We start from the raw sequence: 21422 nt of genomic DNA, 5'->3' as shown, positions 1-21422 counted from the left end.
TAGGTGCAAACTTCACCTTTGAAAGTATACACCAGTATGTTAAGACTTCTATGGCTGACTGACTTCGATCGACCAAACTCCCAACTTTACCATTTAGAAAATTTTCCATTCAGAGCCCAAAACTCTCTTATTTACGATTCCCTCTGACTTGAAAGAATATTTTAGGTTGTTACAGTGGATATGCACGCTTCTTTCAAAAAGTAGTCCTGTACTCAGAGAAAGCACAGGTAAGCAGATGCAGCAATTCTCCATCGCCTTTCTAGGCAAGTTCCTAAGACGTCTTTTGCCGTTATCTTCTTCCGATTTGTTACGTAGTGTCAAGAGTATATCTGTATAGCGTAGATGGCTGTGATGGTTGCTGGTACAGCATAGTATCGGGCTTCTGTTGTTATCGATGATATCGTCATATAGTCTACTCAAGGGGACACAGAGCTTCACGTCCCCCACCGACAGGCTAATCATCATCAATACTGTCACGTTCACTCAATTCATGATACACTGCGGAGAGTTTTAAATTTAATACAGGACACTGGCTCAAAGTCTAGTTATACCACAGCCTCTCCTTGCCGGCCAACTACCGGCAGTGAAGATTTTCCACCAACAAGCTTCGAATCGGCGAGCGCGTGTCTTAGCGACCTCAGGTACGAAGGTGGTTCGCATGCTTATTTAAAGACAGATGGATTTAAATATTCCATTAAAAATAAGGACATTCCTGCTGTCTACTGAATATTTATCAGATGCATGGTAATAATAACTCAGCTATTCCCACATATGTGAGAGCATCTACTACCGAATAACTTCCGCCGTCCCAACTGAACGAGAGAACAGTAGTTATAAAATTCAGTGATACATTACTCGAAGACAGAACTACAAATAAAGGTATCCAGCAGACGTCTATTTTGCTCCTACTATTATTCGACATATCCGTTTTCGATCTCATCATACATTTGAAAGAAACAAAGAAAAATTCACGCTCTACAGTACGCAGATGATTTACACCTTTCTATGAAATGTGACTTTTGAGAAGATTGCTATGCAAAAATTAACTTTGCTACAAATGAGTTCCAGCAGTAATTACTCCAAAACAAATCAGCAGTATCGATCGAAAGGCGGAAAAATAAAAGAACGCTGGAGGGCGGTGGGTACCATTATCATTTTCTTGTTTTTCTTTCTATTTGCAAATTGTGTGCGGGAAGAACGACTGCTGGCAAGTGGAACCTCTCTCAGTATTTTCCGTCATGGCCATTCCGCACGACGTATATGGTAGGAAGTAGGAAAGTGCGTGGTGTTTGACTACTCGATACAGACGAGCTCAACGATCTTATTGGCTGCAAATGAATTCAGATTTCATCAATAAATATTCAAATATCTGAACAATATTTGTTCTACTGTGCTATTGTAACTCCTAATTCATACGAGGGTGGATCAAAAAATAATGCCTCTGGTGTCATGAAAAATTTAATAATGAACGTACAACAGCGAAATTAGTGTATATCACAGCCTGAACTATCCTCTACACACCACTACCGTTCAACATAGTTATAATACATGTGTACACATTTGCGCCATCGTTCAACCTAGGCATCACAACTAGTATGAAAAAATTGATGGGTTTGCTTATTGACCCATGATTTTCAAGCAGTTTTAATTTCGTCTACGTCATTGACTATGTAAGCACTAGGTTGTCTTTCACAGGTCTAAACAAGTACAAGTCATGTGGGGCCCAATCAAGGCTGCGGGGTGGACGAGACACCACTGACTATTCCATTTTTGCAGTCGCTTGAGTTGTGAAAATTATTTGTGGGGATTAAATCATTGCCTCACTAAGTTTCTTAACTGTGGTTACACAGGTCTCGCTGTTGATAGTAAACTCTAACGCATCTCTCTCCTCGAATCACTTCCTCAACACGTCCTCGACAGTCATCTATAACAGACCTTGTTTTATCTGAGCGTTTTATCTGCAATTTCTATTTCTGCGTTACCGAACTTATTCACCCAACGACCTACATTGCTGAAGTCCATAACAGTGTCCCGATACGCTTCCTTCATGCATCAGATTAAAAAGCTTTAAAATCATGGATCGAGGAGGAAAATCTTGAAGTTTTTGAAACTCGTTTTGATGATTGGATTCAACGATGGTGCGAATGTGAAATCCACGTGAGTATTTTGAAAGGTAGTGTTGCACAGACGGCAATTCAGGCTATGGTCTGTACTAATTTCGCTGCTGTATATTCATTATTTTTTTATTTCGCAGGAGACATTATAATTTGACCCACCCTTGCAGTTTTATGCAACTAAGGTCATTTATAGTAGTAATGACAAGTGCATGGGAGAGAGAGAGAGAGAGAGAGAGAGAGAGAGAGAGAGAGAGAGTAGGGGTGAAGAACTAGGTCACTGGAACGGAATGAAAGTTCAAATTTCTTTTTTAGAGGAACAATCTTGGTATTTTCCTTTGGAGATTTAACAAAACCACGGGGAGACGGGACAGAGTAGCCCGTTTTGATTTCTTCTGATGTCACCTTCACCACAACGTCAGCAACTGCTGTGGTAGCTGTATTGAAATATTTAAAGCCTCTTATGAAGAGTATTCGCCTTTATCTCAGCACGAGCACTTTCATTGTCAACTATGTCTTTACTTCGATTTCCGAACATTCCAGCCAGAGATTCTACCACAGGGCGGAATAGCACCACAGGAAGGAACACATTTAGTGGAGAGCTGCTAACAGAAGTTAGGAAATCCGGGTTCGAGTCCCGGTCTGGCACAAATTTTCATACTCATTATATCGCAGGTTCGGCACTTGCAGGTGATTTTCACCGCAAGTTACATGTATGGAGTATTGCTATCTTTTGGTCGCATGCCTAACAGCACATCGGATCAGATTTAGATTGGATCCAAGACTTCCTGATGGAGAGATCTCAGGGTCGAACTGAAAGCAATCGTCATATGTGAAAGTAATGTAATAAAGCTCTTACTGTTCACGATACTCTAGAGTCGTTCAATAATGTCCCATACTTTTCTCAGAACATGTTCATTGTTAAGAAGTATACTTTGGTGGAAGAATCAATGAACTTTTCTTTTACACACACTTTTCTTCTACATAGCATCTCAAGTTTTGCGGCCTACCACCAGCCTTGTGGTCCGCAGCTCGTGGTCGTGCGGTAGCGTTCTCGCTTCCCACGCCCGGGTTCCCGGGTTCTATTCCCGGCGGGGTCAGGGATTTTCTCTGCCTCGTGATGACTGGGTGTTGTGTGATGTCCTTAGGTTAGTTAGGTTTAAGTAGTTCTAAGTTCTAGGGGACTGATGACCATAGATGTTAAGTCCCATAGTGCTCAGAGCCATTTGAACCACTTGAACCAGCGTTGTGAAAGAGCATGTACTCGTATTCCCTGTTCATAAACGCTCTTGCCCTATGCTCATACTCATGTTTTTACTGTATGAATTACGCTCTCTTCACCTACACAGTGTAGCCACTTAGAAAATCCTAAGTACTCCAAACAGATGGGAGTCCGAGAGTACCATGTCTGGACTACAGAGGTGGATGAAGCAACGATACCCTACCTAATTTGGTGATGTATTTCCAGGTTCCGAGACTTGTGCATGGGCATGCTTTGCCGTGTTGGAGCAAGATTTCTTTTGCATTCTTGTCTGACTGAACAAGTTGGAGTCGGTTTCTTAGCTTGTTCACAGTCATCACATATGCTTCTCAATGATTGAACCTTTTGGAAACAGACGCGCGAAAATGACACTATCAGTATCGAAAAAGAGTGCCATCATGACTTTATTCTTTTGTTGGTGATTGCGGCTGGTGCCATTACAGTGACTGTTTCCAGCTCAATGTGATGCAGGTCGCGTCATCTGTAACAACCTACGGCATAAACGCCACTTCACTGGTCTCAGATTGCTCCAACAGATGTGATGCATGTTGTGGTCTTTTTTGGGCATTCGTGGAAGCTCTCCTCAGCACATCTTTGAATATCGAGGTGTCTCAGTCATTCCACACGGGCTTCCAACAGCTGCGGAGCCAACTATCGAGTAGTGATCCGCCGCTCTGTTCGAATAACGTCATTCGCGTGATTCACCGTATAGTGAAGAGTGGCTGTGACAGGGCGTCCCGAACGTGGCCGATCAGTTCCTGCTCTTCCTGATTCTTCAACTCTGTTTAGCCATTCCCGAAGTACTCCTATCAACTGCACCACTACATTACATTGCACACAGACGTTTATGGATGTTCACCGCGGTTCTGCAACAAAAAATTTAGTTACAGCTCTGTGCTTGTAGCCAGTGTCTTGCGTAGATGCCTCTTTGATGTTTCGCTACGGCTCTGCCACCTGTCCGAATTGTTCAAAACTTCGAACACGTGAGCAGAAAAGTCAGATTTTAAGTATCTAAAAACATTTTCCTGTATATAAAAACGTCGGTAGAGAAAATGGGGTATTATTTATTGTACGACTCTCGTATATAGGGGAAGGTCGGTTGGACTGACGAAAAGTCTAAGAAGAACGGTTTAAATAAGTTTCACGTAAGTAATACTTTTATATTAATGAATATTAGTTGATACCTCTTCAGCCTTATAGATTCACTGATGCTTTAAAAACAGTTTAATGAAATTATTCAAAAATGTTCAAATGTGTGTGATATCTTATGGGACTTATCTTCTAAGGTCATCAGTCCCTAAGCTTACACACTACTTAACCTAAATTATCCTAAGGACAATCACATACACCCATGCCCGAGGGAGGATTCGAACCTCCGCCGGGACCAACCGCACAGTCCATGACTGACGCGCCCCAGACCGCTCGGCTAATCCCGCGTGGCTAATGAAATTATTCTGTAAGACTTTTTGTATCCAGAATGCCGACTGCGGCTAAAACGGCATCTAGTTCGTTTGTTATTGTACACTCGTGTCATTTCCATCACAAGCTACGTAATAAATATGGAGAAAGTATATATAAGGTAGAAGGCACCAATGAAAGAGGTAATACAGCATGTAAGAATTAGAAATCTTGTTACTGCCGACGCTAGGAAGTTCAACCTCCCTGAACCTCCTTTACGTCGCTACGTAAAGAAAAAGGAGAGAGAGAAAGAGAGAGAGAGAGACGATGAAGTAAGCTCTGCTTTTGTTCGTATTTAAATATATTTGAAAACCTCATTTTAAATTAATAACGTACCCACTTATTTTTCACTAAAAATAAAATTAAAGTAAAATCTTAAAATTGTTTTCTTTAAGTTTTTCGAAAATCTCATTACGGATCTAGTAATTCATTGCTTATTTTATTTCAGGATTTGCCAAAAATGCACGCAGGTTTAAAAACACATTTTATGATGACCAATTAGAAGAACTGGAGCAATGTGTCATCGATTTAGACAAAAGAGTTTATGGATTTGTTATGCCTAACTTCGCTCAAATTGTCTACGATTATACTGAATTTAAAAATATAGAGCACAGATTCAGCAAAGCTTAAAAGGTGACACGGAAAGATTGTATTCAAAATTTCATAACGTGGCTCAAGTTCAATTTTCGTAAACCGGAACCTATGTTGGCAGCTAGATTGGCAGCATTTAATGAAATAGATGTAGAGAGACTCTTTCATGTATGTAGAGAAATAAGAACAAAATACAATTTTGAGCACACCAGATTTGTAATTTTGATGAGACAGGATGTTCAACTGTTATCATAAAGGTACCACTAGTACTGAGCCGTATTGGCAAAAGAAGGTTCATAAAGGTTTCGTTTGCTGAGAGGGAACAAATGCTTCACCTCCGTTACCTCAATCTGCTTCTAAAGGAGGTCAAGAAAATGAAGAAATAAGGTGCCGTCTCTACACATAACCAGCACACACGTGAAAATAGCTTTGGAAATAAAGAGACATCGAAAAGAGGACAATCATAAGAAGAAACAAGAAAGAAAAATGAAGAGAAATAAAAAATTGAAAGAGAGTCCGAATACAAAGGCAAAACAATGAACAAAGGCACTAAACGTAAACTTGTGTACGGTGGAGGTTTTGGAATGTAACAAAGAAAGGATCTTAGAAAAGACTTTGGTGATTCATCTTGAGACTCATCCATCAATTGAGTACGCTGACAGCGATTTCTATCACGTCGATGAAAGAGACTGCATCCGCCTCCGTCAGTACGGGAAGCAGTGTGTCCACACACGCGGCTGTACGTGCAGGTTTTATACAGGTTGGTCAGAAACAATCTGAAAACCTTGTAAAGGTGTTGCAGGGTAGTTTGCACTGGGAAATAACTGTTAAATAAAAAATCGGTAAGTTGCGCCGTTTACGACTTAGCAATGCAGATAGCATTTTTCACAAAATTATTAAGTGGTTCTCTGAAAATGGTTTTTCCTTCATTTTGAGAAAATACATTATATTCAGGTGTGTATAAAAATGGGTCATAATAACAACTGATGTACCACATGAACAGGAATCAGTAAATTGGGTAGAATGCTCCACATTTTGGGGCGTACCTGCTGATGAAAACTTTAAATGAAAGAAACGTACTACTGAGCTGCTCAAACTATCAAGCTCAGCTACTTTTGCTCTTCGTAAAATTGCTTACCTTAAAAAAACACGAATCACAAGTATATTTCTTATGAATAATGTCCTACAGGATAGCTTTCTAAGGTAACGCATCGCTTAGAAAAACTATATTGATTCCACAAAATCGAACAGTAAGAATAATACGAGATGTTCACGCACAGTCATCTCTTGAAGAAGTTAGGCGTTTTAAATGGGCCTACACAGTACACAGGTTATTTCTCCTAGGAGTCGTCGAGCACACTTTTTCTAGTGTTTTGGGAGATATTTGATATTATGTTCTTACAACGTGTAGTTGGAGTCGTTCGAAAAACCACAGCTCATCATATGTTTCATGCGACGCTTAATGTCAACCGGAAGTGTCGATTTGTTTCCCGTTGCAAAAAAAATAATTTTAAAGCGAATGTTAGGTATCAATACGATATAGTGGCCCAAAATTAGTGTAATGAGGTATTCGTTTTATTAACAGGGACAGTAAAACACGAAGAACAGCCAGTACCCCAGCAGCGACTGAGTAACGCTGCTGCGTGGCGGGAGCAGTCGGCGCGGGCCAAGGCAGAATGTGAGTCACTGCTGGTTATTCTTCGTGTTTCACTGTCCCTGTCAATACATACCGATAAAACGAACGTCGCACAAGCCTAATTTAGGTCTGCTCTGTTGAACGAACATGTAAAATTCCGCTTTAAAAATCGTTTTGTTGACACAGGGTGTCGCATGAAAGTCGTAATGGGCAGTATTGATTTGGGCTGACACCAGCTACACACCCAAAAACTAAATGGCAAAATCACCAGAGATAATTCTTTACATTCAGAAGTATAGTAATATCCTTTCCATTAACACTAGTAGAGTAAAGAGCCTATATTACCCATTATTAAAGCTCTCAGTGGCTCCTCAGAAGCGTCAAGAAAAAGTTTTGACCATTTGCCCAAAAACATAAGATATCTGCGCAGATAGCAGAGCAAGTTATAACACTCCGTTCTTCAGGCCACAAGTGGCCTATCTGGACTATCCGACCGCCGTGTCATCCTCACTGAGGATGCGCATAGGCGGGGCGTGTGGTCAGCACACCGCTCTCCCGGTCGTTATGATGGTTTTCTTTGTCCGGAGCCACTACTGTTCTGTCGAGTAGCTCCTCAGTTGGCTTCACGAGGCTGAGTGCACCCCGATAAATGGCAACAGCTCATGGCGGCCCGGATGGTCACCCATCCAAGTGCCGGCCACGCCCGACAACGTTTAACTTCGGTGATCCGACGGGAACTGGTGTATCCACTGCGGCAAGGCCGTTGCCGCAGAGCAAGTTATAAATATAACCTAAACTCATTATTTCTGGACAAATATTTCCATTCCGTAAACGAATTTTTATCCAAAAACTGCTAGTCTGAAATACTAGTTTATGCGCAGTTGCAGGAGTGGGGCTAAAAAGTTATACGACTGTGTTCACTAATGTCAAAACTAGCAATGTGTACATATCCTGTAAAACAACTTGTACCACGACATTTCGATAAAAGATTGTTGAAAAGATTTGTGCAACATATAACCAACCAACTATCGGACGGAAGGTAAGGCATCTAACTGTGTTGGGTCTAGAACACTGCGCCGAATACAAGAGAGCACTGCCAAGTTCACAGCGGTGGAGTGGGAGCGCTTTCCAGCAGTGTCAGCTCTGCAGCTACACGCCACTTTATAATTTTTTTAATGGTAGCTGCGGCACGGTGTCGGGACGTACCAGGTATGGCGTGAGGCAGAGGCAGCATTGCTGGCCCCTGGCGAGAAGGCGATGGCCTTCGCGCACGCGCAGAACCGGCACCTCCTGCAGCAGCTCAGCGGGCAACCTGCAACACACGCACGCCTCATTAGTGGGAGGCACAGACGTTCAGGAATATTCCGTTCTCCCTTTTTTTTGCAAATGTAGTCTCACCAAGAAGATCTCTGACGTTCACCACAACAGTATATAAGATCTAACAAACTACTCAATATGTATCCAGATTCAACTCCATATACATAATTACTCTGACGTTCGCACTAAAGTGTTTGCAGGGGATTCACAGAACCATCTTCAGACTATTTCTCGGCCGTTCCACTCTCAAATAGCATGTGGGAAATATCCACACCTAAATCTTTCGGTGATAGCTAAGATTTTGAATATTTTTTTGATCCTCGTTTCTCCCCATGCAGGTGAGAGTCAACAAAATATATTGGCTTTCGGAAGAGGAATTTAACGATTGAAATTTCGTGAAAAGATCTCGCAGCAACGAAAATTGCCTTTGTTTTAGTTATTGTCACCTCACATAGCTTATATCCATCACGGTATCTTCCCTTCCGTTTCACGCAGATTTATTGCATCGTCTAAAAGTTCTTCCAATACAACGCAGTCTTTGGTTCACCTTCCCTACAACATTTTATGATGTAATGGTTCCAATTTTGATTACTTATATTTATAAGCCCTCGGTATTTAGTGAATCCGTAATCTTTAAATTTGTGTTATCAATCGCAAAACCGAAATTTAATGGAATTTTTTAATAAGGGAAAGTGTTCACCATCAAACTTTCGCCTCTGGACATTCCTATAACAGATGTTTAAAATATGTTCTTATTCCATTTTAAGTGATAGCCTTCACTTTTTGAGCGCCACCGTCTTTTCTTGAAACTACAAAAGTTATCGTGAAAAGTAAGATTTTTCAAATGTGAATAAATGTCACAAGTTACAGCACGGCCATATACCTAGAATAAACGTTCAAGTGAAATTTAAAAAGAGTTCCAATAGAGAAAATCTCGTCAATACTCCTTTAATAGTCTATATATTACATTATTACACTATAGTAAGTGAAATCAACGTAAGTAGACATAGTGCCAAAAACCAGTTACGAATTAAATACATGTCGAAAGAGAAGCTATTGGAAATTAATACAAATTTCCATATTCAAGGGAAGTAAAGTCTTAAGACTTTAAACAAACTCAATTCATTTGCAACTATCACATGTTCCATAGCAGAAGATCTCCTTTCGTTCCAAGATACAAGACGGCGCACGACTAGTTTTAAAAAATATAGAATTATCATAAAATTCTGCACCTGAAGATTAACAATATATTCCAAACACGTGTAACATATTGTATAGCACTTAAATGGATAGAACTAAAAATATTTATAAATGCTGCACAAAACACAACATCATGTCTCACAACAACAAAACCAGCGGAGAATGCCAGAAACTGCTTATTAATGATCTTTAGTGCACATTCCTTCATTTGATTCTAAAATTGCTAATAGACTGAAACACGGAACAGGGAACATTATGTCTTCCTAGGTACACTGTCCTCAGGATACAATATTGATCCCTACTTACGCACCTCTGTGCACCACGGAAATATCTTGTCCGAATCATTTTGCAATTCATTTTGATCTTCTGATAACTTTACTAGACGATGAAGGACAAACAATTTAAAGATTAAAAACAGCAGAGCACCTATAACACTTCCTTAGGCGAACCTCGTATCTCTTCAGTTTCACTAGATAACTCACGTCAGTTACTACGAACTGAGACCTTTCTGATAGGAAGTCATAAATCCATTCGCAGAAATGATACGTCGTTCCACTCGCATGCAATTCGATTATAAGTCGCTTTGGAGGAATGGTGTTAAAGGCCATCTGGAAATATATAAATAAAGAATCATCTACAGATCCACTGTCAACAGCGTTCATTAAATCGTGTAAATAAAGTGCTAGTTGTGTTTCACAACAAAGGCAGGTACCAAAGCAGTAACTTCCAGATGACGAGTGAATGCTCTGAGTGCTCCTTTACACGCAGAGTGATCCTAAAAGTTTACTATACACTTTTGGAACTTGTACTGGGAACAGTGAATGTATCACTTTAATCATTTGAGCCCCAACAATACAAAAAAAATTTTAAAATTTTGCACAAAATTGGTCTTTATCATCATATTAAGTAACGATTACAAGAAGAAAATCGAAAAAAATCAACTGTTTTAAAGTGTGGTTTCATTTGGGAACCACTGAGACAAACAGTTTTCAACCACCCATCGTTTCATTGGATATATTTGAAAGCGATTTCGCAGTTTTTCTACACACAATCCCACATCTCGAAACTTCTGTGAACTCACAACGCCTAAAACAAATTATATCCCTACATAATAAGCGAAGATGGGCGTAAAATTTAATAAATTTATACCAAAATTACACACCACTGCAGTGGTTTCATTACGAAACCACTTACAACAGCAGTAGTACAAACTCCAATTTATGTTACAATAACATTAGATATATTTACTTTCACTGTAAATGGTCTCATCAATACGATCACTATATAAAAAAAATTGACAAAATCTTCTACACCCACGTAGCAAAATCTCCGCTCCGACTGTTGCTTTGAACGCTGTGACTGCAACAACACACTACATTTGTAGAAGAACCTGAATGTGTACTACTAGATCTTTATCGTGAAATAGCATGATGGTTTAATGAGAAAGGCCTGATACTTCAAAAAAAATTAATGAAATGGTGATTTCAGGCAGAAACCAATGGTTCAAATGGTTCAAATAGCTCTGAGCACTATGGGGCTTAACATCTTAGGTCATCAGTCCCCTAGAACTTAGAACTACTTAAACCTAACTAACCTAAGGACGTCACACACATCCATGCCCGAGGCGGGATTCGAACCTACGACCGTAGCAGTCCCGCGGTTCCGGACTGCAGCGCCTAGAACCGCACGGCCACCACGGCCGGAAAACCAATGGTTCTCAAAGGATTAAACAATAAGTCATCACAGAAAACTTATATTTTTTTCTTCTCGTTATGGGCAACATCGCAAGTCTTGACAAAAGCCCACGGTAACAAGATTGGGCTTCCGTTTACAAAAAAGTCATTGTTAAGATACAAATGTTGTTTCTGTGTAACGCATACGTTAAGTGATATTTCACTTTCTTCTACGAGGTGTAAATAAGTAGAGTGAAATTCCATTAACGAGTAAACCAGCCACTGGTCTTCCGTGATCGATCTACCCTTGCCTGCCTCGCGGAGTGGCCCGCGCGGTTTCAAGCGTCATGTCACGGACTGCGCGGCCCCTCCCGCTGGAGGTTCGAATCCTCCCTCGGGCATGGGTTTGTGTGTTGTTCTTAGCATAAGTCAGTTTAAGTAGTGTGTAAGTCTAGGGACCGATGACCTAAGCAGTTTGGTCCCTTAGGAATTCACACACATTTGAACTCTTGTCTGTACCGTTCATACCAGTATGAGATGACCGCACAAGTGAAATGAGATTGTTCGCCATTATGTTGAAATTACTGGTATAACTGAATATGTAACGGAAGTTCAAGGGTACGTCTGGTACGAAAATAGCTTTCGCTCCATACAGGAGCTGAGGCGCCTAAGATGGTCTCCAATACCTTACATTGGTGTGTTAGATTTTGAGCGATAGTTGCGGGATATACCGCTAGTAACGGATAACAGTATACTTCTGCACACAGCTTTCTACTACAAATAACTCTGAAATAACTGCTACGAAGTTGAGCGTTACTTGACATCGTTCGGAGTTCACAGAGCATTGGAAATACCATAAAACAATATGTTTTTCATCATTCATCACAGAAAATCATTCCTTTCACCGTCTGAATAGTAAACGCTGTTACGGAAAGGAGCTATCTGCTAATGTATCAGCTACTACTTTTCCTACAAGTCCGTCTTATATATCAATAAAAAAACACATCATCCAGTATTTTCGATCCAACTCCAGGAGTACCCAAGTATCCGTCTTGTCACCGCTTCTTTACATCCCATACACAGTCAGCGTCCCAGCGTCCTGCGTACCTCGTCCAGTACGCTAGTGACAATGCCTTCCACACCACCAGCCCTACCCTTCTTCAAAAATAGCTACGAGCCCTACAATCCACCTTAACAACTTCATCTTGTAGTGTAGCCAATGGTAGCACATTATCAATCCCGAAAAAAACCATACAATGACCATAGGAAAATTCCCTCCATTTTCCATCTCCAAGACCTTTACCTCACAGGCTAGAACCATCCCAGACACCCTTATACTGAAACACTAAAATACCTTGGACTAACACTCAATCCTACACTGTCCTGAAATTCCCATCTACTAATCATCCACAAAAATCCCACATTAGACTAAAACTACTAACACGCCGAACACGGGGTGAAAATTCCCATACCATTCTCCAAGTCTACAAGACACTCATCTGTCCCACTCTTACCTATGTAAGTGTTTCTTGGACGTCTGCACCTCCTAACTTTTACCAATCCCTCCAAATCCCAGACGACGATTTTCTCTGCCTTGCCTTCGGTATCTGTTACCCTTCCCCACCTTACTCCTCTACCAGTTAATCAAATTTCCATATCTCCTCAAGCTCTCAGAACACCAACACCTCTCCTGTGAACTTCAGTTTCAACACCCTAGAGCCTCCCCCAAACTTGAGAATCCAGGTCTGCTGCCGCACATCTATCGACATGTCTCACTTTCCTCCATCTCCATGCATGCTATATCCTTTCCCAATTTCAATCGCCTTTCCCTCCCGGAACGTGAACTATTCCTTGAGACATCCCCCATCCTTGCTCAGTTGACACCCACCCCTATCCTATGACCTTCATCGGAATTATCAATCCGCTTCCACAAAGACACCTCTCATCCTTCTCCATTCAATATGTTCACCAGTACCTCCACATCCCAGTCCCTACTCGCTGTTACTGGGAGCCCACATCACATCATTCTCAATGCGATTTAGTAGGTATATCAAATCGTTATTACCCTTTTCACAAACATCAGCGTATGTATTTTACCTCATAATCTTTTTTATTTGAATTGTAGTAGTTTAAAAAAAATATCTTACACTTTTCGCCTTATTTACAAGATATTTCAGGACACAAATTGAAAATGTCCTGTGAATAAGGGGAAAAGTGTCTGGGTGTGCAAATAAACTGCTGCTGCTTAGAAAATGGCAGCCACAAGAAACTTGTTTTTTTTCAGTCTGGACTTCATTGTTGACGATCAAGCCATTCTAACACAATATGAATATGATTAAGTGTCTCTGATACGACGTTTGAGGAATACGACAAATCGTGACAACATATAAGTCTAATAAAAACTTAATATCTGGTAGTGAATACTGATACTACGTTTGAAATATACACCAATCATGAGAGAGCAGTTATGAGATAGGCAGAGAAATTTAAATATCTAGGGGAATATAACGATAAAAGTGGACTGCGTAATACAAAAGTAAAATACAAATTACAACAAAACAAAAAAGTAATACGGTATGAATTCTTTTTGGTGGGACAAGAACATTTACAACATCAATAAGAAATGAGTTGGCAGGCTAATGGTCGAATTTGTCCTATACTCTGGATCAGACCTATGGATCCATAAATACTGACTTCAAAAAATGACTGATAGCTGTGGAAATAGATTATTTACTGTGGGGTGCTAGATATCAAGAACAGAAAAAACTAGTGACAATGAATGAAACACTGACAGATATAATGGAAAGAAAACCATAAAACTGGTACTGCCATTTTCTGAGAATGACAGATCGTCGATGTCCAAAGAAAACACTTTAATAGAATCCACTCGGCAGGCGAAAAGCCAGTAGATCATGACGTTTTTGTAAAGTTTGTATCAACGAAATAACGGAGAATCATGGTGTACAATCACGGTGTACACTAGGAGGATGCCCTGAGTAGGAAGGCCTGACAGAAGATTACAGGAATACAGCAAAAGTTTGTTGTTAGTTGATATTTGAATCAATAATTCTATATAATAATAACAAAAATGATTTTTAAAAAATCAGGCGCTGAAGAGTGGCAACGTAGTCGCTGTCAGGCTACTCCATCCGTTGGGAAAGCTGGAAATAAGTAACTTTTAAATGAAAATTTGTGTTCCAGCACGTCACGACTTAATGTTGTAGAGTGGGCTTTAACTACCCATGTATGTACTACTTATGTTTCCAGTTTTAACGTACTGTTACTATATTGTTAGTGGAAGCGTAATTCACATGATGATAGAGTTTGCTTTCGGTATGTCTGAAATAGCAAAATGTAGAAACTGAAATCGCAATAAATATTTTTCACAGCTGTAAGCGGAATGAGTACATTTGACAAAGAATGTTTCCTCCAAATTTCGTATCTCTAGAGGGTGGTTTATGCTGCACGTTACAACGTCAGTCTTTCGTTTCGTACTTTTGTAATATATTAGTGAACCCGGCAATGCTCTGTATGTGTATTGCATATACGTCCTGAATTCCTTGCCCTCCTTCCTCTGCCGATCTTCTCAATCAACCTCTCTCTCTAAAGTGTCCTGCCCCCGCCCCCCCAATTTCTCTGTGCATAACCTCCTGTCACCTCTCTCTGTCTATTTCCTCCTCTTGCCTCTCTGTGTTTATTTCCATCTGAATCCTCAGTAGCTCCGTACATCTTCTCCCCCCCCCCCTCATCTCTCTGTGCATAATCTCCTCTCTCTGTCCATCTTCTCCTCCTCTTCTCTAGGTACACTTCCATCTGAATGTTCGGTAGACTATCGTCTAAGGATTCGAAGTTAATCCGTCAATATCTTTTCGCGATTTTTGGTAACAACGTTTCTCATTCGTACAGTACATATATATGTGTATATTTAACATATTACAAAATAAGTGTCCTATGTCCGTCCGAATGTTCATTAGAGTATCGTGTAAAAATTTGAAGTAAATCGGTCAAGAACTCTTCGAGATTTTTCGAGATTTGTGGTAACAACGCTTCCCCCTTTGTATGCTATATATATATATATACAACCTATCTGTCTATGTCTGCCCGAATGTTAGTTGAATTATCGGATTATCGCGTAAAAATTTCTCTTTTCATATTACACTTATATGTGTATATCCGCTTTATATATCACAGGCGAATTTGTATATTATATGCACAACACTTAAATGATTTTTTTGTTATGAAGACATGTGACAACGGAATTGTCTTTTTATTTACTTTATTATTAACGAAAAATACCATTACCATCCACAATTACAAACGCAAAAAAAGTCAACCAAATTGGTCGAGCCGTTCTCAACAGATGATCTTCCACAATTGATTTTAATTTCCGACTTTTCTGGGGGATTTACCAAAAGTTTTCTTTCGTATGAACCTTGTCCTGACAAATAATGAACACAAGACATAAAAATCGATCAAATCGCTCCACCTGTTCTTATGATCTTTCATAGTGCGGTTATTGACTTGTATTTATATAGATAAATATATTAGTGATTATGATGATGATGATGATGATGATGATGATGACTTTTCACCGATTCAAAGCTTCTGTCATGTACAGACATTTTCCTGCCAGTAGTACAGCTGAACTGTCTGCATTTATAATGTGCGTTCGTATACATGTCGTACGGCAGCTGGACAGCACATTGTACTGGGTTAAAACAAGGTTTTGATTTTCCAATATACTCTTTTTCTTTTATACTGCCACGAAAATCTTTTTGTTCAGAATTATTTTCTTGGGAATTATGAGAGGTTCCTCGAACTTAAGTACATGTTAAATGAAGCAGATGTCACGTGTATATCTGACCACTCGAAAGTATTTAAATAAATAAAATTATTATCGATTAGCAAAGAATGCCAAGATATTCCCATATGGACGATAGTAAGAACAAGCGGGCAACTGTAGTCGTTATCCTGACAATCTGAGGCGATTCATTCACTGCCTAAAAATATATTACGTCGTAGACGAATTTAGCGCAATAACTGCAATACATGTGACCGAGCACGAAAGGACGAGCTGTGGGGAGGCTGAAAATAGGCGGAAATGGGCAGATGCTTTCTCCGGACGGGAAACGGCGCGTGGTGGGCCGCGGCGTCAACAGATAACGGCGCCGCACACTGCCGCTGGGCACGCGAACGGCGATGCCCGTAGTGCTGTTTTCTGCCAGCTGTTGCCCCGTGCCGATAACGGGCAATGCATATCATAGTAACAGCTGCTAAATAAGTAAAGTTATTCCTCCTATCTATTGTGTATATACTGACGAGCCGAAGCATCTAACGATCTGCTTATTAGTGTTGGTACGCCTCTGGAATGCAATACAGCAGCTATTCTGGGTTGCATGGATTCAACAAGTCCTGCTTAAGTATGTCGTGCAAGTTTTCTACGTACACGTGAAGCAGTTTCCGTACATTTCGGACAGGTGTTGCCGCAAACTCCGATCTCGTCAGAGGTAAAAAAAAGTAGCAACCTCAGAATTTGTTCCGAAGCGGCAACTAGGAGCTGTCAGCCATAATCAGCCGGAGCGTTGCGACATCGTTTCAGCAAGTATGTCCAAAAGTCTGAACTCCTGGCGCCGAGCGACAAACTGGACTTGTATACACAAATGGAAGAGACATGCGTTAAGTACGTGGGTGAGGCCACGTCAAAAACAAATAGACTCCAGAGGGGATGTTCTAGCATGCTTCTTAATATGGTATGGTCCAGGAAAGCGACCTCTGTGAAAAATAAAAATACGTGTCTGGCAAAGGCCAAAGGAAGAAAAATTCTGCAGTAGTAAGGAGACACTAACTCTGTGTCACTCACCACCACATCTCGGACATAACAGCGTTAACCTCAGCATGTAGCCGTTGCTAATGACGTGAGGAATAGTTGGCTAACTTATATTGGGACGTATTTAGAGTCAGCTAATGAGGTCTTAGCCTAGAAGTAGTGCCTGGAGTAGAATTCCATTATCAGGACTTCATTCTAACTTCGATTTCTGTCCTGCTTCCTCGAGATTTAGAACGATTTCCGCGCTTTGAAGTACTTTTAGCTTGTAGACAAGCAGATGTCAGAGTACTACAAACAGCCCACGCAAATTTTTCTGGTCGATTGTTTTCAGTGAAGTAATACCCCATGTCTTCAATAAGGTGAACTTCTGTCTCCATCTTGGGACACGACAGTGGTTTTTGGGAGCTGAGTTCGCTCCCGATAGAGACCCACATCTGGTCCATTGGGTTCAGATCAGTCGAAACTAGTGGCCAAGACATCAACGTAAATCCATTTCCACTTTCCTAAAACTACTGTGGCACGATTCTGTCTTATGACACAGACAACTGTCCTACTGGAAGACACAATAGCAGTAGCGGAAGATATCAAACAGAAACAGATGCAGGTGGATCGTATTAATGTTCACGAAGTCCACAGCTGTCGGGGTCCCTACAATTAAGACCACAAGTACCATGGGAGTCCATATAAATATCCCTCATAGCAAAATACTGCCCCCACCGAACGGAGTACGTGATGCACTGCGTGTTTCGAGCAGCGGATCGCCTAAATGACGACGTATCCGGACATGACCATCGACCCAGTGTAACAAGAAACGTGTTCATTCGATTCGCCCTAGCGACACGATTCAGTTATTCCACAGTCCATTGTCGATGGTAACGAGCTCACTGCAAGCGTAATTGGCGCTGTCGTTTTGTCGACTTGTGAACACTTTGGGGTCGTCTGCTGGAGTTCCCCATCTTCAACAATGAACGATGAACGGTATATTCCGTAATACTTGTGCCTGCATCCACACTGTAGGAAAAAAAAAGTCCGCGCAGGTGCGGTGGCCGATGCACAGTGACCGATTTTCTTCGAAATCGCTGGGAGAGTTCATTCGTTTGTTCGAAAGGGGAGGCCGACGGTATCTGCCACTTTTCGGCCGGTCAGCAACGACAGAATCAAGGCACCACGAAATACTTCTCAAACGATTTTACAGAAACTATTGGGTAAAAACAATTAATTTTTGCTGTTATTCTAGCTTTATATGTCAGGTTCATGATGATGTGCCCATAATTTCGTTATTGTGATATTTAAATGGAAGTAAGACGCGCGAAATTCGAAACAGGTTTCAATAAAATTAGTGGTTACTACGATTTTGCATTTGGTGCATAACACATAATATGTGTATGGAATATAGCTACCGTATTGAATTTTTCTTTAGACTTGAATGGAGGTCTCTACCTGTCACCGATCTCGAGAAAATTGATCTGCCGTAGCACACTCATTTGCGATCGCGCCGCAGCAGCGATAAAGTCAGAGTGAAATATACACAACATTCCTCATATTTCATAAGCGGCTTTAGATACCGAAATGAGATTTAGGTAAATGATAGCACGCAAAGAGAGAGTATTTTGCCATATGGTTATTATGCTAAGCTTTATTATCTACCGTGTTATTCCACTAACTACAGACTTTTCGGTGAAACAATGTAATTTTTAAAGGCCATCAGTATCTGTGAAACGAGAAATGCTGTGCGTTTTGGAACAACGTAAGTGAAGACATTACACATTTATTTTGTACCAGGATGTGCTTTTTCATAAGATACTGGCCTTGAGTGTATGTGTGTATGTATTAAACTGGAGACCTAGAAACGGCGGAGATGCTTCATCCCGCCGTAGCCTTCAGTGGTTCACAACCCCACAACAGGCCACAGCAGTCCACCCACTCCATCACCACCCCACAAAGAAGCCAGGGTTATTGTGCGGTTCGGCCTTCAGTGATTCCCCCCCCCTACCCCTCCTCCATCCCCCCTCCCCACCTCCCCCCTGGAACGGCTCATACAAGACTAGTGTAACTCCAAATGTTTGAGTGGTAGAGTAATTATCGTCTGTGCGAACGTGGACACAGTGTTCGCACAGCAATCGCCAACATAGTGTAGCTGAGGCATAATAAAGGGAATCAGCCCGTATTCGCCGAGGTAGATGGAAAACCGCCTTAAAAGCCATCCACAGGCTGGCTGGCACACCAGACCTTGACACTAATCCGCCGGTGGATGCGTGCCGGGGACTGGCACGCCGTCCTGCTTGGGAAGCAGTGTGTTAGACCACGAGGGTAGCCAGGCAGGCAATATTGACATTACTTTTTCTCAGTTCCTCACTTAATAAACCACTATTTCAGAATTCTATTGCAATTGCGTCTGCATAACATAAGTATTAGTGAGATGACACTGTGCAAAATCCGCTGTATTTTTGAAAAAGAAGCATATTTTAACATGACAAGTAGAGAAACATGCAGGTTTTGCTCATTTCGTGATGCTTCTCTGAAAGTTACAAATGGTTAACAAGTCAGGCGAAAATAAGTTGCTGCATTTTTGGCGGAATTCTTTTTAGATACTAACGAAACCAGAGATGACAGATCTTTCTCAATTATCATCATGCAAGCGTAGTCGTGGAGGGTTCCCACTTAATATTTACAAAAAATACGAGTGTAGGCTTCAGTTTAGAACGACACTGCCCCTCCAGCGCCCGGCAGTTCCCGTACAGCTCCTTCCCATAACCTCCACCACTACCACTCTCCTCACGCGTGACCTGCTGTCTGTGTATCCACCGGAAACAGCACTCTGCGCGGACTCTACTCTGTGGTCAGATCTGCTACAGATCGCCGCCCATCTCTGAAAAGTGGGACTTTCATGTTCCGCATTGAGGTGTGGGCGTCCAACAACTTGTCGCCATGTCGTGGTTTCACCGACCTTCAACCACTTTCCACAGATTCTCACAGAAGACAGCAGACAGCCGGACAGTGTCGTTCTTTGCAACATGCACGTTCCCAGGCACTGGACTATAGCAATCTGTCCTTTGTCAAAATCTCTTATTTCAGTCGATTTCCCCATTACTGTTACTGGACTGTAACAATCTGTCCTTTGTCAAAATCTCTTATTTCAGTCGATTTCCCCATTTTTGGTCTGTATCGTTGCTACAGTGATTCCCAATTTGTACCTGCTCCACTTCCATGCGTCTCTTACTGCGTCAATTGCCCGCCACACCACCAGGTAGCATTCATTCTCGCACTGGAAATTGTTCGTAATGTTGTGTGGCTCATCAGTGTCCCTCGAAGTACGTTGGAAACTTCAAAATCACGAATTATGTACCAAGTAGGGCAAGAAAAGATAAAGTTTCCTTCTTTCTTTTATTTATTATGATGATCAATGCCACTTTCTGAAACCTAACCAGTGCTACGTCCTCTTTTAAGTTATGAAACGGGAATAGCTGAAATATATTCATGAACTGAGGTCTTTAACAAGGCTAGAGACGGTGTTATACAGTATCAGTGTGATGTTTCCTTAGAGTGTCTAATTATGTGTGCAATGTGCTTGAACTGGATATATTTAACAAACCAAGCGAGGCATCTCATAGGGCAAGTATTTATATATATATATTTGTCACACATTCGGAGCTAATAGAGTGTAATGTGGCACAAAATATCGTAATATACGCAGCAAGCGTAACTCTGGGACGATGTGGAACTTTCTGGAACGTTCTCGTGGATGAATACAACTGCTCAGGCAACGTTACTTCGACAATAACTTCAGTGAACACCTTTCTAGGAAGAAAAACCCCAATAGCTATATGACTGTGTTGCTAATTTCATATGCAGGAGTGCAGTCTCTCCGCTACCTTACTAAATCTAAAATTACTCTGGGTCTCTTTAATCACTAGGGTGGTAATCGGTTCCAACACTGGATTTGGGCTCACACCAATAGCTCTAGCACATGGTTTTGTTTAAGTTCTGCATGGCAATCTAAGAAGATAAATGGTAGTAGTCTGTTTTGAATGAAAGCGTTATCTCAGTAGAACAAACTAAAAATGACATCCGAGTTACGATGCCGAAATGTTTGTCACCATCGTTTCGTTTTGATACGATTTTCTCTGACAGATAGACTGATTCACAAGGAAGGTTTGCATATGAAATTTATAATTATGGTAATGATAGTATAGCATAGTATAGTAATTATAGTGATGACAAGTTTGTAACACAAGAGAAGAAGAATGCCGCGACTGGGTGGTCGGCATCCCAATTCCAGACAAAATTGTATCTAGCAAGCCTTAGTCGCACTAATACATTTAATAGAAAGGCGGTTAGAACAGAA

The 21422-nt window shown here is 41.0% G+C and overlaps 1 protein-coding gene and 1 pseudogene across 1 annotated transcript in view; both read right to left on the bottom strand.

Moving 5' to 3' along the window:
• The window catches only part of LOC126188557 (uncharacterized), a 162061-nt gene that overhangs the window by 91331 nt on the left and 49308 nt on the right, over window positions 1-21422 (bottom strand). The window contains exon 2 of the mRNA XM_049930157.1: window positions 8267-8372. Within this exon, the coding sequence (XP_049786114.1) occupies window positions 8267-8372 (106 nt within the window). The remainder of the gene's footprint in view (window positions 1-8266; window positions 8373-21422) is intronic.
• Window positions 7711-7828, bottom strand: LOC126189188 (5S ribosomal RNA; annotated as a pseudogene).

Source organism: Schistocerca cancellata, chromosome 5, assembly GCF_023864275.1.
Source record: "Schistocerca cancellata isolate TAMUIC-IGC-003103 chromosome 5, iqSchCanc2.1, whole genome shotgun sequence".
NCBI lineage: Eukaryota > Metazoa > Arthropoda > Insecta > Orthoptera > Acrididae > Schistocerca > Schistocerca cancellata.
Note: the sequence above shows the minus strand (reverse complement) of the source record. Positions and strands in the feature narration are given on the sequence as shown.